This window comes from Podarcis tiliguerta (assembly GCF_965153285.1).
Source record: "Podarcis tiliguerta genome assembly, chromosome: 3".
NCBI lineage: Eukaryota > Metazoa > Chordata > Lepidosauria > Squamata > Lacertidae > Podarcis > Podarcis tiliguerta.
The window spans coordinates 23,818,426-23,841,452 of NC_139536.1; the positions used below are offsets into that span (position 1 = coordinate 23,818,426).

The window sequence follows — 23,027 nt, forward strand, 5'->3', positions numbered from 1 at the left end:
TTTACACATTTAGAAAGATGATTGCAGAAAGGACATTACTTGAAACAGGCAACTGCTTCGATCACACTTTCCATTCCAGTCTCCTTGTTCTCCTGAATAATTTAAAAAAGGAACAGAAAATCACTGGATATGCCTATGACTAGCAACTACTTCCCAAATATTTCCACTAGAACACTGGTATATATATAATCATCAAAATTTATCAATCTGAAAGGATACTTTGGTCCTATCTCAGGATCATGCTCTCTATCCTAACTTGCAAATGTGGTGGGATACCACAATTTCTGCTCTGGTTGCCCACTTTCCTGTTGTTTGACCTTCTACAGCGGACATAGCATATTACCCTGTTAGGATGCAGCAATGCAGATACAAAACAATGTGACGACTAGCTCTATCCATGCTTCTGCACACACCCCTCACCAAACATCCATTTCCCCCTCACAGTGCTGCAAACTCTCTCACCACGTCTGAACTCCCAACGGCAGTAAAATGACTTCAAGTTGCTAAGAAAGTTTAACATACGGTATTGACAGATTTCTAGGCAGCATTAAATTGTAGGAAAGAGTCAAAGAAGAACACAATAGCCTATTGGCTGGAAATACATTGTGTCCCATAAGAACAATTTTCTCTACGCCTGCCATGAAAACTGAACCTCTCCTCCCATCTCCACAGAAGCCAATCACAATTCCAAAAGTTCTTTCATCCACTGCATTGAATGTATTTTTAGTGATTCTCACATCCTCAGGCAATGCTTTTACTAATTCACTGTGTGCCATGGGTCTGATGCTCAGTTGATGGATGATCTCCCTCTTGATTTCATCTGTAGCAGTGACTTGTCCAACGCCAGGGATAAATCTCTCTCCTGCAAAATAAATCCATAATTACAGCAAACAGGGATCAATTACTTTTATTAACCATTCATATATTATGTTTTCTGCCTGGTTGGGTAAAGACACATTAAGCCACTATGCAGATTATGCACAGAAGAAAAGAAAGCATGTCTGGGGTGCCATGGCGATCCAGACATTGAAAAATGCTGCAGGCAAGGGCTTGCTGAAGTTAAAAGCAATGTATCTAAGCTTACTATACTGACAGGGTGGGCTGATGAGAGAGCAAACACCAGAGCGGTGAAGAACACCAAGGGAGTGCTCCATAGTGACTTGACAGGTCAGGCTTGTAATCAGAAGGAATTATTTACCCAGAAAGCAAATCCCTTTTAGTTCTTCCCATTGCCAAATCAACTTTTAAAAAGATGCCTAGCACAGAAATCCTTGGACCTAGTTGTCTCCAATTTGACATTCATCTTACCAAAGAACACTTCCCCTGAGTCTCCAATTTTTAGAGCAATTGCCCACAAACCACTAGGGAAGGTTAAGTTAGGGGTTTGGGGTTTTTTGCATACCCTAAAACTGTAATGGCTACCCCTTCAGCTGAGCTTCTGAAGTTTGCCTGCTAAATGGGTGACGTGTCTACAAATTTCTTTCAATTCCACCCAAAAACAGTTAAGACATTTTCAAATTATTTTTTTTAATAGTACCCAACATGAAAGCTCCTAAACCTATTTTCTGTAATACAGTGGGTATCATATTCTCTGGAGGGTGCCTGTAAATTTCACCTAGTTCTGTCAAAAAGAAAGAAGTTAAAGGCATTTTTTCATTTCCCACTAGTGAACAGCAGAGGAATGGAGCAGGTCTCAGGTGGAACTTAGCTGAACTGGCCAGCTACAAATTGATTCAGGTTAAGGCAAACTGATTTCTGAAGTGCTGAATTGGGATCCAAACCATTATTTTGTGGTCAGTGCACACTCCTGGTTTCCAAACCCATTTAATCCATAACACATAAACTGAAATAGACAACAAACTTACCAACAATAATTATAATTAGGTACAACATTTCTTCAATAAGTGTATTATTTTGTTGAACCACATCCTGAAAGAAAAGGAAAAATATATTCAGTGGCCTAGTTTACACAGAACATTCAGCCGTGACTGTATAGGCAAAGTATAGTTCGTCTGAACATCCAAACCCAGGCCAGCAGACTAACCATGGTTCATTTTCTGGTAAGCATGACACAAAACCATACAAACCATGGTTTGACTCTATGTCTGAATGGAACAGTCTTGCTTAACCAAACTTCACTTGGTTATACCACTTCAGACGTGTGTCAAGCTATAGAAGCACGAGGCAAGAAGAGATGGAAAACAAACCAAGCTTTGGAGAAACCAGTCACAGCTGGTTTGCTTGTCTATAGCAGAACTTGCGGTTTGTTTAACAAACCACAGTATAGCATTACGTGTGAATGCAGTCATTGTATGAGGAAAACTTTTACAAATATGCTATAGATTTCTTATTATAAAATAAGTCTAATGTACAGTAATCCATTTGCAGCATTTTTTTTTAATGATGCATAACTTTCAACAGCTCATAGCTTACCTTATTGGAGTTTTCAGAACTGAATCTTTTGCCATAATCCGGAGTACTAAATATCTGATAAAGTTCAAAGCGACTCAGCATAATCATCAGGAAGTGATTTGGATCCATCATGGATGCACCTGTCTAATGAAATTTTAAATGTATTTATTACACTGACTAGGTGAAAATAAGAAATGTTTCTGCCTTTTAAAAATAAGCGTTCCATGCTTGTTTTGGAAACATGGATATAATAGTGCGACAAACTATGCAATGCTGGAAATATTCCTTAATTTATGAACGCAAAGTCATTAGACTTTGCCTAGGAAGCAACACAGGACTTCACAAAACAGCCCTTTTTATTTTTGTCCATTTTAAGAATAAGTAGCAACATTGACAGATGCCTTTTCAAAATTTTGTAGTTTTGCTTATTACTGGTTCTGTTTATAATTTTTTCATATACAACATGTTCATAACCCAAACATGGCAGCTCCCTTAGCTGAAAATACAATGAGAGACTTCTCCAAAGTGTGCACACGGATTTTAGATGTAGGTGCATGCAAGAGGACAAGTCACAGAAAACCATACACCTCTTACATACAGGTATGTGAGGATTTTTACAGAAGCATCATGCCTCAGGTTCAGGACACGCTGAGTTCGAAACCAAGTAGAGAAGCAAAATATGCATCTAGGCATAAAACACTACGATACTGGGGGTCCTTCAGCCACCTAAACAGAACCTAAATAATGAATTATTTTCTAAACATCTCAAAACAAAAACAAAAATGTGAGAAAGCAGCCTAAGAAACCACCTTTCTAAAGAAAGCAATCAGAGTAGTGACATCTCAGGGTCCTTTAAACAACCATATTCAGGCAACAGGAAAGAGCACACATACATCAAAATGACATTAATGTTACCTGAAGCATTACTATATCTTTGTCAAACATCTCTCTTCTGCATTTCACATTATGATAGTAGTATATCTGTGGAGGAGCAAAGATAAGTTTTTTATAATCGAATAGGTAATTCATATGAAATACAAGATACAGATCAGAAAGAGATTTGCATAACCAGAATGAACCTGAATAAAGCCTTTCCTGCTCACCCCAAACTCCCCTCTCCTTCTGCCACACAGCTGGGAGAAGAACTTCTGCTGGGTTTACCTCTGATTTTCGTAAATCTCATCTTGTAATTACATACAAGCCATGGTTGAAAGCAGGGGTCGGCAATGTGTGGCCCATGGGCTGGATGCGGCCCACAAAGACAGTTTTACCAGCCCACAAGCTCCCCCTGAACTGAGCCGCCTGCTTGGCAAGTCCCCCGCGTGCTGCGCTAAACCAGTGCAGTCTGGCAACTTGCTGAGTGGCGCTGGAAATTGCGTCTGCGCAGATACCAGAAATTGCGTCTGGACATGCTAATGCTTGCTGCATTCCCAACTTGCTGATCAGGAACTTGTGGGTCTAGCATAAGTTGCCTGCAGCTTATTTAGTATTTTACTACTACCTTTTTTTAAAAAAACAACCCTTAGGGTGAAAAATGATTATATCTCTTTACAATGTTTATATACATAAACAGATCTTGCATGACAGTTTACAGGAACATAGAACTTTAACTTTCCTGTTCACTGTACATACAGGGTGGAACAAGAAATCAGAGTTCAAATTGACTTGCTTCTTGGTAAACATATTTAGCAGCCATACGAGGACAGAAATATTTGAAGACCCAGGAAAAAAATGGGAGCACACAGTCCCCCCCCCCCCAATGTCTTTATCTCTATGCTGTGAGCTACTGATCTAGGACAATTAACTCCTTATGCAATAGTATCTCAGATTGCCCCGTGACTCTCAGATATATACAGAAAGAGGGGCAAATAAATGTTCGATACTTACTTGGTTAACAAGTGAGAACCCATTGCGCCTCCACATCCCAGCATGTACTTGAGCACACAGAACGAGACATCGCAGGGGATGTTCTATTAGCATAGGTGGACTAAGTTCACTCTGCATAAAGTGAACATAACACAAGAGAAAAAGCTTTAGACATTAGACATGGTGAGGGCCCTGAAATATATCTATAAATAGAACGAAAGCCCATTCTACCTCTTGAAAACAACCTGCAGGGGTTCTGAACCAGTTTGTACAAAACTAGTGGCCAGGAGGGCACCATTTGCAGCATTTAGCTTCATTTCTCCCTAATCTTAGAATCATAGAATTGAAGAGTTGGAAGGGACCCCAAGGCTCATCTCGTGCAACTTCCTTTTCCCCCACCCCACAATGCAGGGTTGGCTTGTCATTTCAAGTGAAACAGAGATTGTGACAAATTATTTCCCCAACAAGCCAAATTCAAAGTTTGTTATGATTGTTATGAACTCCACTCCCTGGGTCACACACAATCACGAGCAGAGCTTAGAAGAAACTGAACGCTGCAGAATTTATCCTCCCAGTCATGCAAATGGAAGCGGGAGTGTGAGAGTACAAGCCTGGCTTGAGCTTATACCAACTCAGGCATATAGCCCTAAACCTGTGGACCTCCACATGCTGTTCGACTACAACTTCCATCAACAACAGCTAATATGGGTCAATGATGAGAGTTGACAGGAAGAGGAGTTCAGCAACACCAGGAAGGAACCATGTTGACTACCGCTGGTTTTGTGTTATGTGCAGACACAGTCATAGTCATCCCCTCCAGCTCTCTGGAGGGTATCACTCACTGATACGACCCTATAAACTGCTCCAGAGGTGGAATTCAGCACCATATATTCACTGTATTCTTGGGATCTTAACCAGATTAAAGGCAACGAAACATGCTTTAACACTATCTCATTTCACCAGGCCTTAACACTTCTTTTTTGTACTCAGAGCAATTTTATTTATTTTTAAAATCTGAACCTCAGAGATACATTTATCAAAGTATCACTCACCATTGGAAGCTGTTCTGGAAATTTGTATGCCACTTCACTTTTGCTCAGAAGCACATGCAAACCTATATTGACGAAAGACAAAAAAAGGGAAGAATATTTTTTGCAATTTTTGCCACTCTGACCTACTGAGGTTGTCAAACAAAGATGAAAAGAACTAGAGCTTTACTAGGAAATGCAGTTTCTAACTCTGACATCTAGGACTTCAAAGTCACGCTCTGGAGTGGTCACCCCACCCTCTTCCTACCACAAGTTGTTCTGGAGGGTCTTGAAAGCCCCACAGAGCCAAAAGGGGGAGAGGGAAAGCACTGTTGCTCAAATGGAAGTCTTTCTGCTATACTTCAGATAATAATATTTAATGCGGGGGTAACCCCTTGTCATTGTCAGGCTATTGTTAGTGAGCCCATTTGGATTGCCCACCTTTGGAGACCAATGGAACTTGTTGGGGCATAAACTTAACAGGCCCATACATGTGTCATATAATGTTTATTCCACACATGAAAGAAATCAATCTCAGTGTGGCAGCACCTACATTCTGGAGCCCCCTGCCCATTGATACAGGGCAGGCAACTTCACTGTTCTGTTTTGCTGCCTGCTAAAGTAGGGTTGCCATATTTTAAAAAGTGGATATCCAGACAAAAAGGATGTTTTTGAGCTATTTTTAAGGAAATTTGCCAAAATCTAGACTTCCGACATGGGATGTCATACGTCCGGATTTCCCAGGGTATTTCAGCAATTTCAGTCCGGACACTGCTTCTAATTGCCATATTCCAGCTATGTCTGGGAAATTCCGGATGAATGGCAACCCTGTGCTAAAAACTTTTGACATTTGTACATTTGACATATCTTTTAATATGTAACTGTATATGTGTGTCATACTTTATTTATATTATTGAATTTTTTAGGTCAGTTTATATCTAACATCTGGTTTTATAAGTATCTTTAATCTATATTTTATATAAACTGGTTAGAGGATTTGATGGTTGAGCAGTATACAAGTCCTGTTACTTAATGAAACAAACAAACAAATCCAATGGTATAATAAAAGTTAACTTATTTGTCACAATCTGGTTTGTTTCCAAAGATAATATGCACCAAATGAAAAGTAACCTTGTGCAGATATTAGTGATAGTAGAGTTTGGCAATACAGTATCCACAATCATGAAGTTGTTTCATGCAGATTGCAGGTTTATATCATAATCTTGTAGTGCATATAAAAAAATAAATAAAGAAGGGGTCTAGAGTTCATATGACTATGTAGAAATCATGATGACAGGAGTCAGCAAACAAATAATAATAATAATAATAATAATAATAATAATAATAATAATAATAATAAATTTTATTTATATCCTGCCCTCCCCAGCCAAAGCCGGTCTCAGAGCGGCTAACATCAAATGTATAACACATTAACATAAAATCAGACAATCAATTAAAATACATCCTCAAATCAGATCAGGATCAGAATAAAATCCAATCAGATAGCAACCCACAGATTAGGGTTGGGGACCTTAAATGCTCACCAGGCCCAACTGTTTGTGCTGAACTTATATGGGCCTGTGAGAAAAATTGGGAGGCCACTTTCATGCAAGTTCTTATGAAAGGGGAGAGTTTAGGAAAATATCTAATCTTCAAGTGTGCTTGTATAAACTGCTTTAAAACAATCCAGCACAAAACCAACCAAATATGTAGTCCTTACCTGCAAGTAAACGAGAAACAGGGAGATGAATGCTAACTTTTTCCTGAGAAACACAGTATCTGATAGTCTCAACTGAGTGTCCACACATGTTGAGGTCAATCGGTTGCTCTCCATCAGTAAAACCGCTGTGGCATTGCATCAATGTGGTCAAACTTTTCTTATATGCTTCAATAAGCACTTTCTCCTATAAAAAAGATTGAATCTATTCAAAGAAAACACGGCTCATCTACATAAAGTTACAGCATTATTTATTATTAATATATACACGTTAAGGATGTACCAAGATAAAACCTAGCCTCAGCTTATTTGGTTGAATACAAAAAAGTATGATGTGTGGAATGAGTTTACTCCGAATAATTCTGTGAAGACGTTACATGAAAAGTTATCTGGAGCTGTGCAATAGTAAGCAAAGGGATTATGGAACTACATTTCAAACATGGGGTATTGTGTAAACCGTTGCAAGCAGAAAAACATCTGTGTTTTTCAGTTCATTTCATGCATAAAATGCTCTTCCACTATGTTTAAAAGAAGCCTTTCCACATGTGAAAGAGGCGTTTTGCTTGCAGAAGGGAATCTTGTATTTTATCAATTTTCTTTTCCATACCACCAATTTAAAACCCTAAATGGTTTTGGACTAGGGCAATTGATATTAAGATCTTCCTCAGAAGCCCTTCTTCATGTTCCCCACCCACAGGAGCTAAGGAAGGAAGGTGGCAACCCGAGACAGAATCCTTTCAGTTGTGGTAACCTAACTTTGGAATGCTCCCTTTTTTATTCCCCCAGGCCATTTCAATTTTTATGCTTTGAAAATTGTAAGGCTTGGTTCTGAGATACTTCAGCTGCTCTGTTTATTTCTGTTGTTACAGTTCAGTTATTCAATGTTTAAACTATTATTAGCCACTCAGAGAATCTTCAGTCTAAAGAGTGAGAAAAGAAAGGTCCTAAATAGATCTTAAAAGTAAAGCTTTCATTAGCATGCATCTTTACACCAATACTCAGTGCACTTAAAAAAAAAGTAATTGTGTTGAACCAAAGGCGAACTGTCCAAGAAGCTCTGCAGACGCCATCTTGGTAGTCAAGATAACCCCACAATTAATTGGTGGTGGTTGTAGCAATGAGATCATATGCGTTTATTTTCACTTGCTTTGATATAAGCTAATTGGCTCGCTTTGATGTTATCCTTAAAGTGCTGGGGTCTGAGCTCAAAAAGGGGAACTATCTGCAAGATATGGGTATTTGCCACCTATGCCCTCATCTTGTCAGGTGGAGCGTGGGAAGTCCTGACCAAAGAGAAAGGCAACTAGATTCAAAGTATTTTATCATTTCTTATTCACAGGAGAAGCTGCAAAATTATGGGCACTGTTATGATCAGTCCTCCTTTTTAGATTAAGGACAGGGAAAAAATGGTTCAAACCAAGATGGCAAAAGATAATTCTTCTCATGTTTATATATATCCCCCTTCCTTCTACCCCTTGAGATATAAAGTACTAGTCCAATCCTCAGTTCCTTTTGCAAAATGAAGTCTACAATCTAGTCTATTCCAATAATAATTACCTGAAAAACATGCACAATGTTGGCGATCCCAATTGTTAAAGCAGTTTGGTTTCACTGATGCACACCATGTTGTTTGTTTATATACAAGAACCTTAAGAAAATGTAGCTATTTTATTCATTCAAATTAATCTGAACACATCTGAAGGAGATGCAACTTACATCTAAAGCACACCAGTCCTGCATCATTGAGATGACATGGGTTAATTTCATCTGCAACGTGAATGCTGCTTCCCACTCTGGTTCCATTTCGATATGCTGCCCAACTTGGCGGGTTATTGGATCCATGCCCTTCAGAAATAGGAAAAAGCCAAATCATTTAGAAGCGAAGCATCAAAACAACAGGGTAGGGTCAGTGCTGCGACTCAGCAAATCTTGCCTAGTGACTGCCTACAGAGGGAACTGTAGAAATATTTAGCTCTACTGAAATTGGGGCAACTGTAAAAAATAGATTTCAAAAGCCTAGCAATATTTTAACAGTAATATGAAGAGTCACCTATACCATCTCATTTGTTATTCCTTGATAAATATAAGTACCTTAAAAAGAAGAAGTCACCTACCTGCATACACTTCAGTAACTCCAAGAAGACGTCAAAACCATCTAGAAATTTCTGCCTCAGATCATCAGACCACTCAACTGGTTTGCTTATCAACACGTACCTGAAGTACAGCAGAAATAAGTTTTCAATCTGATTTTGGGCTATACATGTAAAAATATTTTTGTCTGATTAGGTATAAAACACTCACTTTAAATCCAGAATCAGGCTTTGGACTCGTCTGAATTTGAAAGCCTGTAGCGCAGTGTACCGTTCGAACTGAAATCTGCCCTGTATATCTCGATGTCTTAAGTGGTCCATAAATGTTGAGATGATAGTAGTCATGAGGTTCTCCTCTATTATTAACATTCGAGCCTATGTCAAAATAGATATTTAAAGGTTTGTTTCAATAGTGTCTGCTAATGACAGAGATAAGAGACTCAACTAACAGAAGAAGGCTCAGGTGTATGGTTTTTCTGTGTATATAAGGTAGTCCTATTTCTGTAGCAAAAGCAGTCTGGGCAGGAAAGCCAGTTACTAGGTGGGAGATCACCTAAGAATCCTCTGATCTTTGAAGGATAAAATAAAGAGTTACAACTCCATGTCTATAACTAGGAACTGTACTTTTAATGACTGACAGGGCTTTGTCTATCGCTCATGAGTCATAAAAGTACTAATTGGCATGACTTTTTGTTCTAAATCTGTATAACCTGCTTTTCATCACTTGGTTTTAATCAGATCTGTAAAAAGATACCCAATTTGAGCAATATAACAATCTATTTACATCTCAGCCAAGATGTACACAGGATCTTTTCCAAGAAAAAAAATGTTTCAGTAACTGAGCCAAAATAAACTGTTGACTTTAACCTTACATCGAAACATTACCCATATTTATTCAGTCTAACATATCTAAATCAGTTAACAGTGATAATTTGGTACTTTTCTCATTAAAAGGAGTACATTTTCTTCATACTATGTTCAGCACTTTATAATCTTCACTGGAAATTTTCAAGCAGTCACCTTAAATAGCTACACCCATAATTATGTCATTTCTATGGCACTGTAACCCTAATCCAATTTCAAAAGCATAGCACTGGAGCCCTACAGGTATACAGAGATCTTTGCACAACTAATTTTGCCTCATTCAATTCCACTTCCTCACTGGATTCAGATACAGAGTTAAAATATAAAAAGGACATTAACATGTGTCTCAAAGAGTGTCAGATCATATTCCCTATTTTTGCCAAATGCCTCCAACGCAAGCATGTTTCATGTATATTAATTCATTATGTTAATATTTCTAATTGCTCGGTACATTACTAAAAGGAGAAACTGTTGCAGCCATACCTGTCACTGAAGTTCTCAACCGAAAATATTTGTATGAATTAAAAGTACACTAAAGCACCAACCTATTGTCTTGCCCATTCCTTAAAGCACGCATCCTCTGGGGACAGGAATTCATCTATGAAACTATTATACTCTAGCTACTAATTTAACATACAGTGGTACCTCGCAAGACGAATGCCTCGGAAGACGAAAAACTCGCAAGACGAAAGAGTTTTTCGTTTTCTGAGTTGCTTCGCAAGACAGATTTCCCTATGGGCTTGCTTCGCAAGACAAAACGTCTTGCGCCCTTTTTTTTTAAACTGCCAATGAATTCCTACGGAAAACCGTCAATACGCAGTGGTGCTTCGCAAGACGAAAAAACTTGTAGAACGAAAAAACTCGCAGAATGAATTAATTTCATCTTGCGAGGCACCACTGTAAATGAGTCTTGTGATCTAATACTATCACAGAAGTACTAGTAGGGAATCTCTTTCCCCTCCCCTCTTTTCTTTCCTCCATTGCCTATTTTGGGCTGTAATCTCCTTGTGGGTAGAGATCTGTATTTTATCCATGAAACTATGCAAGACCGATTACCTGTGTATAAAACAATAACAAATTATTAATGTTAGATCTGAGTGGGAGTTGGGGCAAAGAGAGCTGCAGTCAGCATTTAAGTACTTACAAGTGAAGGCACTGTGAATATCTGTACCGAAAGGTCAGCAATTGAGTACTCTCTGTCGTGGTCATCTTTCACATAATCATTCTGCAATCGCTCATAATTCTAATAAAGAAGGAGGCAAAAAAGGCAAAGGGTGCCAACTATCAGTTTAAAAAAGGAACCACTACTCACCAGAGTAGGCACAGTGAAGAGCTGAACAGAGAGAGCAGTCACCGACACTGGCCGCTCGTGATCATCCTCCATAAAATCTCTCTGCAACTGCCGATAATTCTAAACAACAAGGGGGAAATTCACCTCTAATCTGCACTGACCAGATGTTCTAACTAAATTTAAAGCTGGCGATGGGAAGATTTTGTACTGAAAACTGCATTTGTGCAGAAACAGTGCAAACAAACTTGCAGTATCATCACAATTTACCAGACCATTAATAAGCACAGTTATAGCAACGGTTACTTGTGTCAAGCAAAAGGAAGTTAATTAGAAGTGTCACAAGGAAATGCTATTGGGTTTAGCCAATATTTAGAGGTCATATTTGGGAAGCAGGGCAATATGTAAGAATAATTTTTATTTTTCAGATTACATGGTTGACTACTCCCAAGTTATTCGAAAAGGACGCCTGACTTCATTCCACAACACAACAGCCCTCTTCAGATGATCTTTCAGGCATCATAAACCACAGTTAGCTAGGAATGAGAGCTCCTCCCTCCCCCTCCCCAAGCCATTTGCCAGTTTCAGCACAATGATTCTGGCTTGTATTAAGCCAGAGTTCACCATTACGCCTGGCTTAACCTTGGTTAACTGCTTTTTTATTTGGATTGTTAGGCACATCCAGCGAAAGTGGTAACATGTGCCATCCAAATCGCATAGAAATACAGTGGTGCCCCGCAAGACGAATGCCTCGCAAGACGGAAAACCCGCAAGACGGAAGGGTTTTCCGTTTTCAGAGGTGCTTCGCAAGACGAATTTCCCTATGGGCTTGCTTCGCAAGACGAAAATGTCTTGCGATTCTTGTGATTTTTTTCCGCTCCCCAACCCCTTTTTCTAAAGCGCTAAGCTGCTAATAGCCTTTTAGCAGCTAATCCGCTAATCCCTTAAACCTTTAATAGCCGTTAATAGCCCTTAAACTGCTAATAGCGCTAATAGCGCTAATCCGCTAATGGGCTTGCTTCGCAAGACGAAAAAACCGCAAGACGAAAAGACTCGCGGAACGGATTCTTTTCGTCTTGCGAGGCACCACTGTATACATTTCCACATTTAGGCTGTGATCCAAAGCTTCCACATTGACTTTAATATTGAGGCCAGCTTTGTGCACGCATCTAAACAGTACATGCAGATCTGCCCAAACATCAAGTCTTCAGGCAGTCCTTTTTCATGCAGGAATACCATGTACAACCCAGAACTCCAAAAGGCATAAGGAGCCTTCGGCACCAGCAATTACTATTTAGTGCAGGCATGGCCAAATTGGCCCTCCAGCTGTTTTGGGACTACAGTTCCCATCATCCCTGACCACTGGTCTTGTTAGTTGGGATAATGGGAGTTGTAGTCCCAAATCAGCTGGAGGGCCAAGTTTGGCCATGCCTGATTTGATGTAACATTCTATGTGTTCCACTATGTGGTCTTCTGGTGGTTCCCTCACTGTGAGAAGTGAGGTTACAGGGAACCAGGCAGAGGGCCTTCTCGGTAGTGGCGCCCACCCTGTGGAACGCCCTCCCATCAGATGTCAAGGAAATAAACAACTATCTGACTTTTAGAAGACATCTGAAGGCAGCCCTGTTTAGGGAAGCTTTTAATGTTTGATGTATTGTGCTTTTAATTTTCTGTTGGGAAACCCAGCCAGGTGGGCAGGGTATAAATTAATAATAATAATAATAATAATAATAATAATAATAATAATAATACTTGAAAAGTCAGACTTTGCATCTTAAAGTATTTTTCATTAAGAAAGTTACTCACCCTTGCAAATCGGATAGCAAAGAGCTTCTTGTACTTTAAATCCATAAGTAGGCTGCTCATGAATAACTGATGATACACACTTCTAGCTCCTGTTGTTGTTGTTTAAAAAAAGAAAGATATATATCAATGTGGAGGACTATTATATGACAGCATCATCCAAATAACTTTAGAGCAATCATCAAGTTGTGACAATGTGCTGATGTAGAGACTGAAATAGTTAAATCATTTTGTTAAGTTGTCATGAAGATAAGGTATCCTAACAACTTGAGTGGGGCTCACTCCCTATTAAGTATGTTTAGGATTTCAGCCTTAAGAGAATTGTTTTACCAAAAAAGCAACTCCGAGGGCCTTCTGATGGTTCCCTCACTGCGAGAAGTGAGGTTACAGGGAACCAAGCAGAGGGCCTTCTTGGTAGTGGCACCCGCCCTGTGGAACACCCTCCCACCAGATGTCAAGGAAATAAACAGCTATCTGGTCTGACGCAGTCTATGTACATATATAAAATTGTCCAGTAGCACATTAGAGACCAACTAAGTTTGTTCTTGGTATAAGCTTTCGTGTGCATACACACTTCTTCAGATATCAAGATAACAAGTTATCTTGTTTTTAATATTCTGTTGGGAGCCGCCCAGAGTGGTTGGAGAAACCCAGCCAGATGGGCGGGTTATAAATAATAATCAATCAATCAATTTGTTGTTGTTGTTATGCAGCAGCAGCATCTTACATCAGCCATGTAGGAAGGTGTCCAAAAGGGGGAAGCCTTGCACTGTAGAGCACAGGAAGCATAGCAAGACGTGGCATAGCATTAAGAAGCACCCACAGTCTACATCTCTGCTGCTCCAGAAATGTGGAGGTGTAGGTGCTTGTTTGGCTTAGATCTGAGCTTGGCAGGGATCAATGCCTCACTACTTCTAGCCTTGCTTCTTATGATATCCTGAGCAGCTCTTTCCTCTTGACAGTGCCTTCCACCAAGACTGCAGTAAACCAGGAGTAAACTAAGATATATGAATTTCGTATGTGAGTACCTAAAGTCTGTGCCCATCCCTCTCATTACAGCTGCTTTTTGCTCTGATTTATCTAGGCTGCTCTAGCTGTGTGAAAGAAGATGCATTCCCAGCAACCGGACTGTGGTGCAGGTAGATTCTTAAAACAAGAAGGAATAGCCCACCTTTCCAGAGTTTAGAATCGGACAGCATTAGTTTATCCACAAGAGAAGAGTTTTCTCCTTCTGGCCCCTCCTGTAAGCCAACTTGACACAATATTCTTCGAAGGCCATCTAATTAAGGAGAAACAGTAATACGTGAACCAAAAGGATTAACTGGTTTGCTTTAATCATCCGTTTTGTGCATAAAACTCAGTTGTACGTAAGACATTTACATCTCCAACATGCACATTCTTAAAATAGAAGGCATTCATCTTTATTTTGTATTTACTACAGATATGCATGATCTTGCAGAATAGGCTGTCTCCAACATAGAAAGCTTAAGTGATGTAAGGTCATTAGAGGAGAATCATATTTAGAAAGCAGACAAGTGGGACCTGAAATTGCTCAGGGATAGGGATGATTTGCAGTCAGGAAATGGCATGGGAGAAATATAAAACTCTCCCTACTTCAGGTGCCCTTGTGGCTGATTTTAGGAAAGGAAAAGAATGTTGGGAGATTCTTTCAGGGACTTTCCGCATCACAAGTAGCTTCGTCCTCATGCTTTAAGTAAACTGGACCAATAAAAGCCTGAACAAATATATTTTTGTTATGTTTGCACTATGTCCACAAGACCATGTCAGTCTATCATTCTGTCCCTAGAAAGTGGAATTTTCTGCTTTTCAATCATAACTTTTCTCTTTCAACTATATCATAAGTGTTTCAAATTTCAGTACCTGAATATCCAATAATATTGCCAAGCCAAGTTAGAAGCTTCAAACCAAAACTCTGATGGGCAACAATAGATGAATGCATAACTTGAACCTTCAGCGGCTTAGTCTGGCGACTGGTACTTCTCTTAAGGAAAGGAAAAAGGGCAGGGAAAAGAGAAGCCATTAACACAGCACTTTTCTTTTCAAGTTTGTACAGTTAAGACATAGAACAATTCCAGGCAATTGGATTTTCATGGTTTTTACAAGCTTTCCCAATATCTAGTACTATATATCTACACTTTGTAATGCAAGAATGGTAAAACTTGAATTCTGTTTCTAATACTGAAGGCAAACAGCCTTAGGAACAATTGAAATTAGTGCATCACCACATGTAGGTTCAACTTCCCTTACCCTTTCTGGCTCTGACAGATATGACTACAGCAAAGGGCTTCCAACTATCTGTAACTGCGGATGGAGAGCACATCACTTGTCTGATAGGCATGGGGGGCCATGAGTTCAAGGCTTCTTTCCCAAGAAAAGATTTCAGTCTTCAATCCCATCATGCAATTAAATGACACAGCCAAGGCCCAAAGTGCCAAGTATCTATTCACCACAATGCAGGTCCCAGTCTAGTTTTGCACATTGTGCAAGTAATTCAGTGATGATTGCAGAGAAACATTATGGCTACGCTCTTTTGAATACACAATTTTTGATCCAGTAGATGTATCTGCTGAACTTTGCTTCTTAGCATGAGTCACACATGTTGGACTGGGGGTTTCTTCATTAGACCCCCAGAATCTTAGGGAAGACTTGAGTTGAAAATATACATTTTCCCTTTCAATCCTATGCATCTTTACTCACAAACAGTATAGCAATTTGAAGGAAAGCACCAGCACTTTGAACTTTGCCTGGAAATATGACTGGGAGCCAATTCAACACTTTAAGCACTTGTGAGCACTTGTCATCCCAATACCCAATACCCACTTAACAGTCCAGCAATTATACTCTGAATTATATTTAGTTTCCAGTCTTCAAAGGCAACTCCATGTACAATACATTGCAGCAATCTAATCTGGAGGTTACCACAATTTTAAAGTAGAATGTGCCAATTTTTAGTTTTTGAAGAATGATAGAAACATCAAGCAAGTGACTTACAAGGCATGCTGCCACTTCCATCAGACACATTTAACATTTCCTTAACGTTCTTAAAATGTCACATACAATTTTAAAATGTTAATGGGCAGATATGCTATAACAGTGAATTGATTCTAATGAAGTAAGGATATATACCATTCACTTAAGGGAAATGAAGCAATGTCACTTACCACTATCACTGATTTGGCTTGCTCACAGTACTGAAAGTCTCCATAGCGAACTGACCTGCGTCCCTGTTAAAACAGTTACATGGCTATTAATAGCTAATTAAAGATATAACTAAAACTAAATAATATGTTTTGATTGCACATTGAAGTCACCTACGTTTCTAATCCTTGAATTAGACTGCTTGAATTAAATCAACCCTATACCAACAATGACTTCTGCTAAATAGCACATATTAACACAATTAAGCTTGTGTTAAATATATTTAACATAAATTAAAATGTCATATATTCAGTTTAAGTAAGCAGTATGTATATATACTTCACATATGTTTATCATGTAAATTGCATTTATTGCTGATATAGCAAATATCACCTATGAAAAAGCAAACAAAACTATTAAATTCCTCAGCAATTCTGAAAGATCCACAATCATATGATAAATATATACCGTATTTTTTTGCTCTGTAAGACGCACTTTTCCCCTCCTAAAAAGTAAGGGGAAATGTGTGTGCGTCTTATGGAGCGAATGCAGGCTCCATGGCTTCAGGCGAAGCCTCCAGAGCGTAGCGGGAGCTCCCACTGCGCTCCAAAGGCTTCAGGTGGCTATCCCTGAAGCCAGGAGAGCAAGAGGGATCAGTGCGCACCAATCCCTCTTGCTCTCCTGGCTTCGCTGGAGAGGCGCTGCGCAGCTTTCCCTCTCTGCGCAGCGCCCCTTCAGTGAAGCAGGAGGAGAAACGGAAGGGGCTGAAGGGGCGCTGCGCAGAGAGGGGAAGAGTATTTTTTTTCTTGTTCTCCCCCTCTAAAACTAGGTGTGTCTTATAGAGCGAAAAATACGGTACCTTAAATTATGTTTTGAGCTGGGATTTATTTAAAGAAACAAATAAATAAAAGGGGTTTTTCTAAGAGAGAGAGAAGCATACGCGCTATGATATCACATCACTCTGGGTGGTTATGGCTAACCAGGGCTATAGACAGGCAAATCCAGTTTCCTGCCCCTGAATTAGACTGAGGCCCATTTTTGTTCTAGTTGAGTTTCATGGGTTAAATACTTATCCTAAGTTACACTCCAGCAGAGGCTTCCATAACTGGAAGGGGGAGAGAGGAGATTTTCGTTGGAGCCAAGAGCCTCTGTGAATGCAGGGACATAGGATACAACCATAGGGTGTGTTTTCCCCCACCCTTCAAAAAAACCGATTAAGCCATCTTACATGTAGTCTGATTATTGCATGAGAGGGAAATGGTTGAATAACCCTTAAGAAAGAGTTTATTGATCCAAAACACATTGGTGAGCAATAAACTCACTGATTCTTGTGCATAATTTTGAGATTTGCTCTTTTTTTGTGTCCTGTGCTAGTCCTTTCCCTCTGGCTGGTCTTTTTTATTTTTATTTTTTTCAGATTTCTGCAGCAACCACACACCCTCCACAATGAACTTTCAGCCTCAAAGTGAGCATGTTGCTTGTAAAATATTCAGTGCTACAAAGATTGGAGAGAGCCTCACTTCATTTTTTATAGCTTTTGCCTCTATGTTACATTAGAAAAGACTGGCTAAAATATATTTTCTTGGTGGATGGTGTAAGAAGAGAGGAGGTTTTCTCAAATTTTAAAAAGTGCTTTCCCAGAGACTCACTGTGAAGTTAACTTGCTAAAGCTTTGCCAAAGAATCTCGGGCTGGGAAGGCATCCAGGAAGGAAGTGTCCCAACTTTCACAGCATGATTTACAAAATGGAGTTGGGGGAGCAAAGCTGTATGTTATCAAGTATGCAGCTGCCAAGAGGGCCAATTGCAGCAAGTATAATCAAGGAATGAACTAATGAACTATGCTCCAGTGTTGCTTTGGAAATTGCCTAGCTCCTTCTATTCCTCCAAATAAGGTAAATGGTTGATCAGCTAGCAGGAAGGAAATATGGAAGGAACTACAGGACTAAATCCTCTTAAACTGACCAAGCTTAATCATTTTTATCCAATATTTCAATGGAAGTCTAAAGAGCTTACTTACATCTCTGTCTACTGTTGTTGCGAAACCAATGGCTTCCTTTTGTGTGCAATTGACAGCTTTTTGAAGAGTGTAAATAACCTGTTCGTATGTGTGAACTTCATCATTAAAAAGCATGCAGAAGTAAGTATCCGTCTTCTCACTGTAAAGACAGTATTACAAATAAGGAACATAATTAATTTAAATCAATCAAGGTATTTTCTCTAGCATTTCAATACTTCTATTTACTGGAAAGGAAACATTAAGGAAGATTAAGGAACATTAAGGAAACATACTGAATCAGCAATAGGAAGATGGAGGGCTCTTGTGATTAATTTTACTACCGTGCCTTGCGTGAGTGGGAAACTGCTTCTGCTTGTACATGACAGCCTTGCCAAATTCCTCTAATTTCCCAATCCAACTGACCCTCTGTGGACCATCCCGCAGGGACTACCAAGCTTCAGGAGCAACTTGGGGAGGGGCAGACGGAGTTGTAGTGAGGAACATCCTACTGCACAGGTGGTGTTCTGTTTTATGTTCTCTGGATCCAAGTTATTATATTATCCTATGGGATATGCTGGATCCTATCACTATTTTCAATGATATTAGCTTACTATAGCAGTGCCAAATTGCATTAGATTGGCAAGAAGCATTATTCTACAAAAAAACCCCAACCACTAATTTCTTTGGTAAATAAAGGAGGAGAGGGAGAGAGAACAGACTTTTCAATAAGAAAAAATCAATATAATTCTTTAGAGAAGTGTATTAAAAACATTTCCCTTTTAGCCTCAAGGAACAGCTATTTTAAGCATGTTTAGTTAAAGCTATGTCCCACTGAGCACAATAGCATTTACTCTCAAGTAAGATATATCCACTGAGTGCGATCCATAGAAAACTGATCACATTGAAGACCCGCTGAAACTGATGTGATGTAAATGTGTGTCACACTTATTTCAACGGGACTAAACCAGTGGTAACTCTTTTTAGGCGGCACACAATGTCATTTATGAATTAAGATGCAGCTAACATTTTTCCATTAAAAACTGTGCCAGTCTTGGAAGTTCAAACAGCAATTTTACTTACACTGTCTCTAAACCAGGTGGTAAATCGTTTTCTTTTTCCCATGTTAAAATATCTACAGCATACTGAAACATGATAGCAAAAATATTGTAAACTTTTGCTATCATATCTTCTGTCAAATGCACAAGAGGATCCTAAAATGAAAAAAGGAGGAAAGTGTTAACATCGAGGTAATAATTTCTAATATTTCCCCTACAGCTAAAAGAAGCTTAACACATCTAAGTTAATTATTTGAAAATTCTTATACCCTAGTTCAGGCATAGGCAAACTTGGTCCTCCAGATGTTTTGGGACTACAACTCCCATCATCTCTAGCTAACAGGACCAGTGGTCAGGGATGATGGGAATTGTAGTTTCAAAACATCTGGAGGGCCGAGTTTGCCTATGCCTGCCCTAGTCTATGGGATCTGGCTGCTAGAAAGACTAGAAAAAGTCATTTAATGTTAAAAGCTCCTGAAGTGAAGAACAAGATACTTAAATACAGAAAACATAATAAAGCACACCTGACTGAAATAACAATATTGATGTATTCCCTCCTGCTTTGTACAGGAGGAAGCAAAGATGTCATGTGGGTGGCGTGGGTGGCCTAGAGTTAGGCCAGAGAGTGGGCTCTCAAATCTTGCTCTCTGTCCAAACCAGAGTTACCTGAGCAACAGCACAAAATAATTTTGAAAACCTGTGTATCCTTACCTCCTCTTCTTCTGTTTCTGAAGTGTTATGTTCATGCTTCTGGCAGTAGGGACCTTCTTTCCAAGCTTCAGTATCGCCACAGTCACAGAAACCTCCTCCACCAGATGTTGTCATCTGCAGCATTATTTTAAAATAAATATGAACAAGAAAGTATGCTTCATAAATGAAAACCCAGGCTAGTAAGCTTTCTATCCAAAACTGACTGGCAATCTGGGACACAGTGAAGAAGACCTGAGAGACAATTTAGAGATTCGTGGTGGTTTTTCAATCCTTGTGATGTTAAGTTAAACGGCTGCTTTAAAGTTTTGTATAACAAATCCTATACTCAATGGAGCAGAGACTACAGGAATGTCCTTTGGGCTCACCACCAGAATAAGGCTCCATCTTCCAGTAATAGCCCTGACAGCTGGCTGCTCCCAGTGCCAAAGGATCAGCAAGTCTTATGAAAGGGCAGAGGGGAAGGAAAGTCATTATTACCTTTCAAACTAAGGGTAAATCAATGATATGAGCTATAGCAAGCAGAATTCCCCTTGCTTTTAGAGCTAAGCAGGGCCTATTCTCCAGGTCTGTCCTGCCTGCTTTTTTATGAACAAGGATTCAATAGATTCTGTTCCAGCTCAAGCCTCTACTCGTGATAAAATGCCTACAGGAGAAGATCCTACTATTGTACTAAAATATGAGGTCATACAGACAAATCAGCAGACATGATCTTGGAATCATACATTATAGGAATTATTGTATAGAATGAAAGAACAAGAGTCACTTGAGTCTATTGCATGACTCACTTAAACCAGTTCCAATTTTAGGTTAGATTATGGAAAATACTGACTGGTTGGCCTTATGATTATTAGTTCTACTAACTTACATACTTCAAGAAATGCACTTCCCAAATAAATTACAAAAAGTTTCCCCCTGCTCCAGCAAGTGAATTAGACGATAACAAGATAAGGACTATCTTATCCTATTCTTCTTCAGTTAGCAGCTATTCTAATGAGACAGTGCATCTGGCTGTTAACCAGAAGGTTGGTAGTTCAAGCCCACCCAGGGTGGCTGTGGGCAGGATTCCTGCATTGCAGCAGGTTGGACTAGATGACCCTTGGGATCCCTTCCAATGCCAATTCTATGAGTCTATAATCTATGTTAAGCAATCAGAGCAAAAACAGGTCCAACTTAAAGATAAGGCCAGGGGAATGGAGAGTGAAGCCTTTCCCTTACTTTAAGTGTGCAATTTATTATGTTTAACATGTGAACTTGTATGAAGAATATTATGGGGTGGCAGTGTAGTGAAACAAAATCTGAAAGAGGTAAAATGCCTGACGAAAGCTATGGAATTAATCTCAGGTTCAAAGTAAATAATAATAATAATAATAATAATAATAATGCAACCTACAGTATACAAAGACTGAGCTACATAACTTCAGACTATCAGTGGTGTGGTGTTTTAAGGACTTGTGTTGTTCCATAGATTATTATTTTTTTACCTCATTTGATTTTATTGTAAGCTGCCCTGGGGCATGGGCAAAGGGCATAAACCATCCTTAGAAAAACAAACATGATAACATAAATAACGTATCTGCATTGTTGTGTCATCAAAACTGGATTATCAAAGCTGGTTAGTAGGAAATAACATTTGCAGACCCCTGATAATTTCTGTAAAAGGGAAAGAAATCCAAAAGTTGGACTGGGGGGACTGAAGAAACCACAAACCACCAAATCCAGAGCCCTACTGGGCACTTGACCTCAGGCTGAGAGAGAGAGAAGCACCATATTACCTGTCCCATTTCTGTTTTTCCAAAAATGATTTACCTCCTATTGTTTCCAATAGGAAGGAACATGAGCCGGCTCCTGGGTTGTCGTATTAATTCCCTCTGCTTTTGGGGTGTTTGTGTGTGTGTGTGTGTGTGTGTGTGGAAGGGGTGTCAAGGGAGTGGGAACACTGACCCATCTCTGTAGCATAAACTGTGACAGCTTGGAGGGGGGCAAACTAGGTCAGATCTCCCATGAGTTTGGACCACTGCCTCCACCCTCACAGGGGGAACTGAAACATCCTATGGTCCCTAGGATGCCCTGTCTGGGACCATAGGACTGCAGCCAAAATACCTATTTATTTGTTAATTTCAGCCTTTAGGCAATATGTTCAGTGATAAAGGGATATACTAGAGATGCTGTTTTCTTCTTTTAAATAACAGTGCTGAGTTATTTGTGAGCAATAAGGCAGCTGCTGTGTCATAACTGGTTGACACATTCATTTATTGTCTGTGATTACTCTCATTAAGCCTTTCTACCTACACTTACACCTATAATCTAAGGATATGAACTTCAAAGTCAAACTTAAGTTTCGGAAAGCTGCAACATTTAATGTTATTCAAAGTACTGATCTGTGTGAAAACATCAGGGCTGCCTAGGCAAGTGGGAGTACTTCCTACATACTGAATTTCATCGCTTTTGTAATGCTACATTTGCACTGGGGAGCAGAGGAAGAGAGAGGGAAGAGAGGAAAAGGCAATGGGGGGGGGAGTGTGATAAAATATACACTCATTTGATTTGACCAAGTCACAAATTTGATATTGAATGAGACATCACTAAAATCACATATAGGCTTACTAACCCTGTATCGATGCTCTCTGTGAACACTTCCCAGGAAACATTCCATGCAAAGCACGCAAGTTGGATCAACTGCACAATCTCTGACAAAAAAAGAGAGTAGAAAAACATGTTAATAAAAGGGCCAACTACACAATGTTTAGGATGAACTTCTATACATATTTAACTAGAAACAAGCTCCACTGAATTCAATAGGACACTTCTGAGAAGATCTGTATAGGACTGAACTGTCAACTGCTTGAGAAAAAGCCTGTAATGTATATTGGACACAACCTAGGACCTTCTATGCAGATGGAAATATTATATTATGTTGTTGTTGTCATTATTTATTGAATTCATATATCGCCCTATACCCGTGGTGAAAAGTCATGTTTTTGCATGTGGGTGTGTCTTTCTGATTGCTTTTTTAAAACTACAGAAATTATGATTAAAT

The 23,027-nt window shown here is 39.4% G+C and overlaps 1 protein-coding gene across 4 annotated transcripts in view; it reads right to left on the reverse strand.

Moving 5' to 3' along the window:
- The window catches only part of UBR2 (ubiquitin protein ligase E3 component n-recognin 2), a 55,372-nt gene that overhangs the window by 26,148 nt on the left and 6,197 nt on the right, over window positions 1-23,027 (reverse strand). For 3 of the 4 annotated variants that reach the window (XR_014509398.1, XR_014509399.1, XM_083432925.1), the window contains exons 3-22: window positions 22,599-22,677; window positions 19,991-20,104; window positions 19,305-19,435; window positions 18,246-18,384; window positions 16,251-16,313; window positions 14,950-15,070; window positions 14,240-14,347; window positions 13,072-13,160; window positions 11,122-11,220; window positions 9,325-9,488; window positions 9,138-9,237; window positions 8,740-8,868; window positions 7,027-7,210; window positions 5,331-5,392; window positions 4,300-4,410; window positions 3,328-3,393; window positions 2,434-2,556; window positions 1,866-1,929; window positions 738-862; window positions 40-92 (exon numbers count right to left, since the gene is read on the reverse strand). Coding sequence is in view for 2 of the 4 variants with exons in the window: in XM_083432925.1 (XP_083289051.1) it covers window positions 40-92; window positions 738-862; window positions 1,866-1,929; window positions 2,434-2,556; window positions 3,328-3,393; window positions 4,300-4,410; window positions 5,331-5,392; window positions 7,027-7,210; window positions 8,740-8,868; window positions 9,138-9,237; window positions 9,325-9,488; window positions 11,122-11,220; window positions 13,072-13,160; window positions 14,240-14,347; window positions 14,950-15,070; window positions 16,251-16,313; window positions 18,246-18,384; window positions 19,305-19,435; window positions 19,991-20,104; window positions 22,599-22,677 (2,124 nt within the window). In the remaining 2 variants the exon portion in view is untranslated. Of the gene's footprint in view, window positions 1-39; window positions 93-737; window positions 863-1,865; window positions 1,930-2,433; window positions 2,557-3,327; window positions 3,394-4,299; window positions 4,411-5,330; window positions 5,393-7,026; window positions 7,211-8,739; window positions 8,869-9,137; window positions 9,238-9,324; window positions 9,489-11,121; window positions 11,221-11,289; window positions 11,389-13,071; window positions 13,161-14,239; window positions 14,348-14,949; window positions 15,071-16,250; window positions 16,314-18,245; window positions 18,385-19,304; window positions 19,436-19,990; window positions 20,105-22,598; window positions 22,678-23,027 lie in introns of all 4 variants that reach the window. The other variant, XM_083432926.1, reaches the window with a different exon arrangement.